This window comes from Halichondria panicea, chromosome 15 (genome assembly GCF_963675165.1).
Source record: "Halichondria panicea chromosome 15, odHalPani1.1, whole genome shotgun sequence".
NCBI classification, from domain to species: Eukaryota; Metazoa; Porifera; class Demospongiae; order Suberitida; family Halichondriidae; genus Halichondria; species Halichondria panicea.
Genome location: NC_087391.1, coordinates 2,890,234 through 2,902,105, shown reverse-complemented (window position 1 = coordinate 2,902,105; position 11,872 = coordinate 2,890,234). Strand labels below are relative to the sequence as shown.

Genomic DNA, 11,872 nt, shown 5'->3' with positions numbered 1-11,872 from the left:
TAGTCCGTGCAACCCTAGCACACTTACACGTTACATGTTCAGTCTCTTTTTACTGGGTGTGGTCAGTTAGTTACCCGGCAAAAATGTGCTTAGCGTAACGCGGATAGTTTTCAAGGCTCCACTGCAGATTCAATGTAAAATCATACCCCTCTATACTGAGACTTTTCAAATCTGCTACAATCCATGATTACATAACAATGTTGCAAAGATTCGAAACTGTGAGGAGTGCAATCAGTACTTGCAGAATCCTGCTTGGATGTTGATTCTCCACGAATAACTCAGTATAAGCACGATAATCACTCAACAAATTGTACCAGTGTATTAACTACTCCGACAAGCAGTCAAATGGATGTTGCTTTATACCTCATTCCCTGCTTAAGAAGTGTAAGCGTTGCGGTGACGTGATCTTTTTGATTACACCAAGGTGGTATGGATGGAGAAAGTTAATAGACACTATTGCAAGACAGCTCATCTTACCTCACCTAGCAAAAGCTTAAGCGTGTGATTAACAGTATATCAGCAGTGACGCGAATGTGCATTTATAAATTCACCGGAGGACTTTTGAAAGAGATCGTCAATTTATTAGTGACTGTCAGAGGCTTCTCACTTGGTGATGGAAGTTTATTAAAACAAACGAGAAGAAAACAACGAAGAAGTCCACTGGTCTAAGGAGGTTAATCATTCTGTAACCATGCCCACTTCAATCATAACATAAAACAAAATTATTCATACTGACGTTGTGCACTTAATAATTACGGATTTGGTATACGTTTACGTTTGGCTTTGGGTAGTGCAACCTTATCCATCGGCCTCTGATAACGGTCAAGCTGCTGGGCGCGAATTGCCATTGCATATTTGCATTTTGAACGACCTCTCTTTCACTCCTACCACGAGTCCTCTGTTGTCTGAAATAATTTTCCAACGAGTCTTGTGAAAACTTTTCACCAGATAATAGTACTGTATATTTTATTTTTTCATGGTACCTTCCCCTTTAATGATCCATATGCAGTAAGAACATATTTTCCTTGCTAACCTTTATAGTTTTTGAAATACCCGTAAATAGCGATCTGCCAAGAGGACACTCTTCATCAATTCTTTTGCGTAGTGACCACTACCTAAACGTCGTCAGACTTAACAATTATTTCTTGTGTGAATCTATAATTATAATATTAAATTTTCCTAGTACTATATAGTTAAGGTTTGTTGAGGATCTGTAATTCTTCAATGCAACAGTAAAGAAACTAGTAGCTACTATAATTGTAATCCAGAGAAAGCTATAACTAGGCCCTGTTTGTTTCCGGTGCAACGCCACAAGAAATCCGTGTGTTTCCAATCCTAGGTTTTAGTAATAGTAAAAAGAAAAGAGTAAAAAAGTGGTTCATGAGTCACTACACTGTGAGCTAAATAGTAGCTAAAATTAATAGGCTTCTCTAAAATGTTAATTGCCTTGACCATAATCCCTTTCCAAGTCCGTTGCCACGTCCAGACATGATGATCAGAATGATCAGATTGTGCAGCCAAATCTGTAAAAAAAAGATTGTCTCACACGCCTCCCTAAAGTCCATTATCCATCAAGCCCATGTCAGAAAAATGGCTACACCGTACAGCAGCATTACGAGCGATGGGTCATGAACCCTTCATTACCTCGCTACTTGAGCTGAAGTAGACCATGATCGAATGGCCAAAGGCATCCTGTATAATTATGTCTCCCCCTCAATTCAAGTCACTTCCTTAGCTGGCTGTGGTACAGTCTGTGTCTCAACTGTCTTCACATTGGGCCCACAGGTCCAAGTAACCCTCCTCTCATTGATGTGCTACTCTGTACACAGATTCGTATGTAGTCACATTTGGTGTTTCTTGTCGGTAAAACAAAATGCCATCGATCACGCGACACACTACTGTCGACGATGGGTGACTGGAGCAATAGAATTACAGCGGCAACTTGGAAGTGACTTCCAGTGAACCATGTCATCGAAGACTTGCCCGCTGAATTGAAATATGCCAAATCGAATGCGAACCTGGAATCCAATGGAACGCAGTTGGTCCACCCCCTACTCGTTCTCTATCAAAGTGGGTGGCATCCAAGAGACCACTCCTGTCTCAAAAACATGACAAAACGTTTCAACCTCACTGTCTACATGCAGCTACACGGTTTGCTCAAATCTGCTTGGTATAACAAAGATTGCTCCAATCAAGCGGTTGACAATCCCTCGTCTGGAGCACAGTTGCTCGTCAGCTTGAAATTCCCAGCCACTGGGGCGAGTTGTTGAAAGACCTGCACAAGGCTGACTACCCCAAGATGTTGTGAAGGGGTATGTAGACAGCTGGGCATCCATCAAGAGGGTCGCCGGAGCAGTGTGCCACAGGTGACCGTGGTTTTAGTTAGAGCAATAATCTCCTGCCCTTAAGCAATCAGCAGATGACAACCTGTCTCGACTAGAGAAATCGACTGGTGTACACAGTGAAGCAACCCTAGTTCAATCCGATGACAGAAGGTTGGCGAATGTAGTTTTATCGAACACAAATGGAGCTGGTCAAGCCGTGGGAGTAACTCAGGTAGTGTCAAATTGTAATTACTCAAACCATCATTGGCAAACCTTGTGTGGAACTGGCTGGCAAGCTGTTGGAAGAGTTTCACCTGGCCTTCAGTCTAGAACAAGGACTTTTCCAAATAGAAATCCACGCAACCCCCAGAAGAATTCCTGCAAGGCGAATGCCAAGTATCCAAGCACCATGGAATTATCGTGGGCCAGCCACGTTATCTGGGTCACAGTTCGGCTCGAGTATGTCCGTTTTCAATTCTTCACCCAACTCCGGTCCAGTGAGTTCAGCCCGGCCAGTACACACCTCTCCTGTGTTGCTTGCAAATAATATCCAGGTGGAAACTCTACTGGACAGGGACATACTCTGATCTGGATCGCAGGGAAATACATCTTCACTACAGTCACGTCGGGCACACGGTACGCCATGGCCTAGATAGCTCCTCGTGGGGAATCGAACTACCATGTCTCCTACTTTGAGTGCTTGTAGGTCGCCAAAGATCGGGGAGGTAGGTTTTCCAATTTTTTTTTCTCCAGTACTCTCGTATGGGGGGAGAAAACGGTCCCACTGTCCATCCATTGTCAGCGCTCAACCAACCCAGCTCTGCCCTGTGCTGGCCGTACACAGGGGTGCGGATGACACAGCCGTGTCGGTACCAAAGTCGAGATACCCTCCGCCTTTCCCAGGCTGCTTTCGGATTGGGCGGCCACAACTGCTGCCTGCAGGAATTGCTGATTCATCGACCCATACCTGGGAAGGTGGCAGAGTGTTACAGTACATATGAACCCTGAAGGCCCGTCAACCCCAGTCTGATAACTAACTCAAACTCTCCGCTAGTAGCGAACGTTCATGCTGATTATGTGTCGCTATCCCTGGTATATGACTGACCTTAACATTACACCGGGGGTCACGGGATCAAGACCGAGGGTCACATGATGTCTGATTAGGCTTGGTACTACCAAATGATTATAATATCCGCATACACGCTTAATTACAATGGTGCTACATACATTAACTACGACTATAGTTAAATGTTCGAGGAATGCCGCTGGCATGCACTGGTATTGCGCATGCTTTAAGTGATAACTATACGACAAGCAGGCTAATTATTTAGCCGCATCAACATACGACCATAATCTTAACCACACTCAGTACTCCCAACCGCAGCCCCGATCCCTAGGTCACGTGACGTCCGATTAGGCCCGGACGAATGGTGATTTGCACTCCAGTGTTAGCAAAGAGGGGGTTATAGCTGCGTGTACGGCAGCTCGAAATTTGTCCAGCGCAGAGTTGTACTGAACCAGTGGTTTCCTGTACATCCTGTCTAGTGATTGCCAATGCGTACGCCCAGATTTTTATTGAGGGCTATTAGACGACATGCTAGTAGAGGGCTATCAGACTGAGATAGCGATGGAGTGGCACAGATCATTCGAAGCCGACGTGCAGAGTCTTCTCCAGCAGGCGGCATCAAGGCCCGCTGCACCCGTAGTTCTCAAAGCAGCAGGGTGGCATCAATTTGTTCGTCGGGTGGATCATCTCCGATTATAGAGTCAGGAGACGCGGGCTGAGCTGGAGGGTGTTTCTCGAACAGCACATCTCTGGTTCTCCCCAATGTGGTCCCCAAGCGAAGTACACCTCCTTCTTTTAGCAGGCGGATGGCTTACCTTCAAACATTAGGTTAGCAAAGGAGGTTTTTCTGACTTTTCTTGCTGATGTCTGGTAGGAATTCTCTGTTGAATTGTTCTTCCTTCTAAAAGTAGGTCCTGCAGGTTGCCATCTAGCCATGTACGTAGGCGTCAGGTACTGTGGTTGGATTTAGCAGAGGGTTTCAGGATGGGTGCGAAAATGGTGGCGATGCATTCCTTGATGCGAATATTTCCCAGTTTTGAGGTTTAGCTTCCAATGTACCACTTCGGCAGCCTTGAGAGAATTGATGAACGTGGGGGCATCGTATGAACCTCAGGTGAAAGTCGCTGCTATGCGTTGATGACAAGCCTGGAGGGGCGGAACTTGTATCCTCCTGAGTAGTTGGGGGTTGTGGCAAGGATACGGAAGTAGGTAACATCGAGGGCTGAGTACTTGTACTGTTCTGTGCTGTTCTGTGGTTGTATGGAAGAGGCGACATCAGGTGACGGGGTATTGACACACGACGACAACCCTGACAAAGACGACCACTTCTGCAGCGCCCTGTGCGATTGCATCTGCAGCAAGCCACGCCAGTCAAACTTGCTGAGCACTTAGTTGGTTATCAAGCTCGGTAGACTAGACCTACTTTAAAATCGGTCAACCAGAAGAATTCAATTACGTCGAACGCTTGACTAGCAGCTATGAATTTTTGTTTGACTTGCTCCAAGAACGTTGTTTGTTGCACAGTCAATTCTTACTATAGCTCTCCTTGGCCACAGTTAGGCTCACTAGCGCTAGCTATAAACTGCATACGCTTCTTGTCATTCTTTAATTTTGTCACAAGTCGGAATTCCGACCTGGCCAAAAAATTCAGACTAAAGTCGGATCTCGATTGTATCGAATGCTTGCGCATGCGCTAATATCCCCCCCCAGTATCTGGGGGCTTTGGATAACATCGTATTAGCCTCGAATATGCTCAGTAAAATAATGACATCACAACGAACAGAAATGGATTGAAGGAAGTAGATAGAAAGTTCGATTGATTGAAGGTTTCTAGCCCATCGGATAGCATTTTCTCTGATAGCTACCCTTAGCCTGCTACGTTAACAAAAGCCTGCAACAACGATCGTCTAAACGGAGTGAAAGCTGACAGGCCACGCACTACTATACTACTGCTACAAGGCCGGTGAAGGAGGCTAAACTCTCCAAGGCCGGCTGATTCATGAGGCTACATGTACATACATGTAGACCTACAAATGCTGTCGATTATTTCACGCATGCGCATGCAAAGTACCGTTATACCAGACCGCCTTTCTCCTTCGCGGCCTAGAGTCGAGGTAGTTGGACTCCGCCCAACTAGAGTCGAGGCAACACCATGGTGAAACACGGCATCAAGATATTTGCTAGAATTAAGCCTTCTAACAAGACAGCCGGGGTAAGAAAGGTAGTTAACCCAGTATAGAAACAGTTCTGCATGTGTCTACATGACCAGCCATCAAAGGGCCTGTGGTATGACTAATGTGTGGGGGGTCCTGTATCTCTACTAGCCTCGTTCCCAGGCCTTACTTTTTCTTGCTGTTGTCATTGTTCATCCAGAAAAGGTACCTAGCAAAAAACTAGGCAGCAAAGAAAGAAATGGGCGTACAGTTAAGAAAAAGTAAGGCCTGGTGTGGGAAATCGCGTGATCCACAAGGATTTTTAAACGTGGGCGATGTGTAGTCTCGCGAACAGACGTGGGAGGGAGGGAACGTCTGGTGACTATTGCAGCAATTCCGTGGACCCCTGCCAGAATTTTGGCAGTGCCAATCAGATTTATCCACGTCATAGTGGGCGGTAACATCACTTGTATTTTCCGCATAAAATGAACGTGAAAAGAAGGATTATTGACTCTAGCAAAGGCTAATTTTTTAGTGTTGAATCATACCTGGCTGCGAAGGAACTCGATTACAAAGAGCTCAGACCAAGCAAGAGCTAGCTCGCTGCGAATGAAAATATTTGTCTACATGTGAATTTGGTTAATTAACAAATAATTATCTTGCACGTGACTACATTCCTCAGTGCCATGGAATTGCTGCAATAGTGACCAGACGTTCCCTCTCGGACAAGTCTGCTCGCGAGACTAGGCGATATGTAGCCCACAAATCGTGACGTAAGGGATTCTCCCACGCATTCAAAGTTTAATAATAAAGTACTGAGACACAACCACCAAGCTGTGCTGCAAGTCAGATCAGGGAACCTTCAACCAGCGTGGACAGCTCTGGTGGCTGCTGGATGACTAAGCTACTAAGGCACAAGAAAAATAGGTGGTGATAGTCTGAATAGAATCTAAACACAATATAGATCTACTCTAAAGTATAGCTAGCTAGTGCTTGCAAATCCAGTTCCAAGTCCATGTCCAGCTAGTTTGCTGCAGGCAAAGTTTTATTAGTCATGGATCTTACGTACGTGGGCAGTCCAGCACTGCATGCCCACGCTCATTTTCACCCTTCTACCACCCTTCTACCCTCACGCGACTTCCCGATACAGGCTCTCCTTTTTCTTAACTCTATGTATTTCTTTCTTTATTCCTCTAATTAATACCGTATTTTATTTCATTGAACGATTAATACAGTATTTTATCTTATTGAACGATTGTGATAAAGAACAGAAAAGAGAAAAAGGAGAGCCTGTGTAGATACTGCCATCAGTTCCCCTTGTGTTTTTCTATCAAGGAGGTTTCCCATCTGGCATAATAATTATGTAGACATCTAATATAATTATCCACCCACTGCTCTACAGCTGTTTGAGGTTGCTGAGGAGGAGAGCCTCTACAAACTGTCCCTCTTTATCCCTCACTCGGAAGCCAGTGGCCATGTCAACAACAAAAAGGAAACATTTTCTTTCCGGTAATTTTGAGTTGGGCCCAAGTCCCCACAAACGGCACTGCTCTGTCCTTTTACAACTACAGCCCCAAAACATAATTATTGGAGTGTTAGAATGTAAAGTAATACCGTATAGCGGGTAATTTTCGGGGGACAAAATATTCGTGGTTCAGCAATATTGAGACATTTCGTGGGTAATATTTTCGTGGTTGCTGCATGGATTGTAGGTAAAGGTAGGCAAGGTCGCTTCATTCGTGGGTAAAATATTCGTGGTCAGACCTCCAACTACGAATATTTTGCCCCACGAAAATTACCCGCTATACAGTAGTAGCCGTTCCCACAAGGATGATTTGCATATAATTATGTATCCTCGATTCAGGCTGCATTATAATTAATTACAGCGCCAGCAAAAATTAATATCTTCACATGATGAGTTTTGTGAAACTATAAATGCCGTGATAAAAGTTTGAAGCAGAATTATAAATGATAAATAATTACCGGGGTATATTGGTGTATCATCCTGTATGACCAGCAAAACATCTTCCAGTAAAAGCCTTTAATGCTAGAAACATTACAAACCAGTAGTCATTTTAAACTTCCAAAAACACTTCTATCTCTGTGTTCGTTCTTGTACGATGCTTCTTACTATTCTAGAGGGCGGCTCGAAGCGTTTTTTTTTCTTTCCAGGCCAAACATATAATTTATGACACATAATTTATGTAGAGTTTGTAGACTGAGCAAGATACATGAATAGGATCCTACAACTATAAAAAAAAGTATAAAAAGGAAGCCTATAGGCCTATAGTTCTCTAATACCTCCTGTGTGGTATCTAGGGCATGCTAGTTCAAGAAGCAAAGAAGAGAATAGAATATCTTGAGTTTGAGTTCGACCACAATGGGTCTCTTTGAATTCTTTCCACTTGCATGTCTTTCTCGGTATTGATAACGAAGTCACACCAGACAAGGTCACAACTGCCACTACTTTGCATGTCTTGTATAAATCCAATTACTCAGTCTCTACCTTGTATATACCCTTATACTATTACTGTGACAAAGCTAGCTAGCTGTTCCTGTTTCTTGTAAGGGACGAGGCACGCGTGCGTGATTGGTGGTGACCGCAAACATTTTATTCATACACGGTGTAATCACGTGGGTGAAACAGTATACCGTAACCTTAATGCTGCCTATTATTGAGTCGAGGAAATGAGTGTGGTCTTGTTAAGCGCTACAGCTGCATTTAGACTCTTGCAATTTATATGTTATAAGTTAAATGTGGATCAAGCAACTGAATGCTACATTCAGTGGTTTTCCTTACAACCTTTTTCACCTCACTTGAAATACACATTTTAAAAATAAAAAAAGAAATGTACCACTAATTGACCTCAGGTATGTACATATAGTAATAGTCAGAGCTGGGCATGTTCACAGTTTCAAATTGTTAATGAATGATAGATTGTGCAAGACCTAGATCTAAGCCTTCTTTAGAGTGATGTGCAAGACCTAGATCTAAGCCTTCTTTAGAGTGAATCCTATAGACGTTTAAGTGCACGGCATAATGTGGCAGCACTTGTAGATCTACCAGTAATCTGAATTTCAGGTAGTCGGCTTTTCAAATCATCTCTATGACGATTAGTTTATCGTGAGATCATCTAGACAGTACTCCCTTGGGCTGGCTTTATTAGCAGACACATCTCCAGTGTGTTGAAATCTATCAACAACCCTCCAAACAGTAGCTTCAGCAACAAACAATCTATCTACTGCTTCCTTAATGGTACAGCAATTGACAAGCCTTTGCCATATACCATTCTCCACCTCAGATCCTCATGATAGGATTTTGTACGGCCAGGTTCCCCCATTATTACTTGGTCTTGCACAATCAATCATTCCCAGCTCTGACCATTACTATATGTACATACCTGAGGTCAATTAGTGGTACCTTTCTTTTTTTGTTTTTAAAATGTATATTTCAAGTGAGGTGAAAAAGGTTGTACCTTAATTTGCAGGCTATACTGCAAAAGCACTGCAACCACAATGTAGTAAATATAGTATTTTGGTTGGCTTCTGTTATGATTGTTAGTAACAAGCCAACAAAAATACTTGCTATGGCCTGCAAAATGCAAACTGTAACTGGTTTTAATTTGGCAATTTCAAAACTGCCAAATTAGTGGACCTAATTGCTGTAGTAGCCTAAGATGTTAAATTAAAAATTGCCTAATTCTAATAGCTCACTCGCCAAATAATCTGCTAAATGTTCCAGGTATCTCATATTTTGTCTGACTGAAGTGATGGTAGCTCTGATGGTAGCTCAGCTAACTTGTTGCTTGGTTCATTGTGGCAAAATGATATGAGCTAAAACTTGTATGTATAGCTATAGGGAGCGGAGGGCCTATATTTACTAGGCTCAAAATTGGATATTTCCGAAAGCAGCTTGTTGACCTCAAGCATTATAATTATAGAAGGAGTGCTGTGAAAGTAGAGTAGTAACCCCTTGAGTTGTGTGAACAGTCTGCAATAGCCAGTATTTAACCCGAGGCGCGTGGGCGGCCACGGGTTATAGTAGTCTGTCTGTTTGTCTGTTTGTTTGTTACCCGAGGCGCGTGGGCGGCCACGGGTATAGTAGTCTGTTGGTTTGTTTGTTTGTTTGTTTGTTTGTCTGTTTGTCACTAGTATATCTACTCACCTGGATGCCATAGCGCTGCGTTTGCAGCATAGGTAGCCTTCACATAACAATATCTTGGTTTAAATAGTGGCAGATTTTGATGTTAAAGCTTCTTTGTCGAGCAAAAGCTAAGAAGCTTAAATAAGCTTGTGACTAGGTCTGCTTACCTGGATGTTCTAGCACTGCGTTTACAGCATGAGTAGCCTCCACACAACAAGTTAGTACTTTTGATAGTGGCAGCTTTCGGTGTTAAAGCTTCTTTGTCTAATAAAAGCGAGCAAAATGTAGCTTGAACAGAACTTGCACATGTGTTACTTATAACTGAAGTGATCCTGTACCAAGAACGATGGAACAGGGTCACTAAAGTAGAAGCTTAAATTATAGCTCCTGCTGCTGACTGGGATCCTACTCCATGCAGAACCTGGAGCCATACTTCTCTGAGACTCCAGGCTTCTTTACTGTGATCCTAATCCATAGTGCATATATCTATAGTACCACTACCTGTTCTCAAATGTTTCAGCATGCCTCCAGTCTGGTTTAGTTTTATTGCTCCTGAGTTGCTGTGCAAGTCATACATGATAACAACATCACTATAATTATGGACTGCATTATATTTCTGGTTTCTTTATAATCATGTCACCAGCCGAGGGTTTGCACTTTAGTGCTCTAGTTTGTTTGTTTGTTTGTAACGAGTATATCTACTCACCTGGATGCGATAGCACTGCATTTACAGCATAGATAGTCTTCACACAACAATATCTTGGTTTAAATAGTGGCAGATTTTGATGTTAAAGCTTCTTTGTCGAGTAAAAGCGAGCAAAAGCTAAGAAGCTTAAACTTGCCACGTGGCCTTGAGTCAAGGTACGGGATCACTTCAGCTGAAAATACGTAGTCAAGGCTTGATTATGTATTTTCAGCTGAAGTGATCCCGTACCAGGAACAATTGTCAAGAAAGTAGAATTGTGACTGGTTGTTGACTGACTCTGGATCCTATACGTACTCCAGCCTGGAAGGAGCCATACTTCTCTTAGTCTAAGACTCCAGGCTTCTTTGCTGTGATCCCAGTCCATAGTGCATGTCTCATGCATGTATGTTGTTAGTTTAGTTTTATTGCTCTTGAGTTGCTGTGCTAGCGCATGCTAGTCATACATGCTACATGCACTGCATTATCACTCTTCTGGTTTCTTTATTATCACGTCACCAGCCGAGGGTTTGCACTTTAGTGCTCTAGTTTACCCATCATTGATTTTTGTGATGTGTGGGTGGACTAAAATAACACAGACAGGTAATCACTACATTGTGGTTGCAGTGCTCTTGGAGTATAGCCTGCAAAGGTATGGAAAACCACTGTATACAGCTGTTTGCATAGACCTTGCAAAATATTAATCATTCACTGCTTACACCATACAATGTTGCTATGCAAACAAAATAATAGTATTGGGTACATTCACATCACATGACTAAATAAAAAGTGACCAATGGTGCATGTCTTCTAGAATAGACTATGGAGACTCATAGAACCGGGAGGATTTAAGTAGAGAATGGTTTACCAACGCCTTACGCTGAGACTTGTGCTGTACAAAAAATTGTTACGCTAAAGAACCTACTAACTTGCTCACTGCGGTATACCGGTTTTGACTATCAAGTCCGAACATATTTTTCTACTAGATAAGCACCAAACAATATTTTGTGATCTGTCTGTGTTTAAGGTACTTCAGCCTGAAACTTCTTCAAACCTCACCATAATTACGTGAGTTTCCATACCACCAAGAGTAGATAAAAGCTTGATACCACCTTATAGCAGGTACTTTTCAAGGAGTACCCGATATACAACTTCTAGAACCCATCACTTCTAGAACCCATCATTGCTCATGTTGTTTGCATAGCGACTGCATGTTGTTTGCATAGCAACATGTGTTGTGGTTTTGTGGTAATGCAGTGAGCTGATTATTTTTGCAAGGTCTATGCAAACAGCTGTAGTACTAGCCTCGATTCCAGGCCGCTAAGAGAGGGCCTGGTATCGACTGTTTGCGCATGCGCCACCTATTACCCAGAAAGTGGGTAATTCGGATACCATTGTATTTTGCTCAGTAAAACAATGACGTCACAACGAACGGAAGTGGATTGAAGAACGTGGATAGAAGTGTGATTGTAGCCCGTGTGATAGTATTCTAATAGCTACCCT

At 43.0% G+C, this 11,872-nt stretch overlaps 1 protein-coding gene across 3 annotated transcripts in view; it reads left to right on the top strand.

The window, feature by feature from the left end:
* Positions 1 to 5,457: 5,457 nt before the first annotated feature.
* LOC135349046 (kinesin-like protein KIF6) overlaps positions 5,458 to 11,872 on the top strand; it is an 18,557-nt gene continuing 12,142 nt past the window's right edge. The window contains exons 1-2 of one of the 3 annotated variants that reach the window (XM_064547497.1): positions 5,458 to 5,602; positions 6,946 to 7,052. In XM_064547497.1, the coding sequence (XP_064403567.1) occupies positions 5,543 to 5,602; positions 6,946 to 7,052 (167 nt within the window). In that variant the 5' untranslated portion in view covers positions 5,458 to 5,542. Of the gene's footprint in view, positions 5,612 to 6,945; positions 7,053 to 11,872 lie in introns of all 3 variants that reach the window. The other 2 variants (XM_064547498.1, XM_064547496.1) reach the window with 2 other exon arrangements.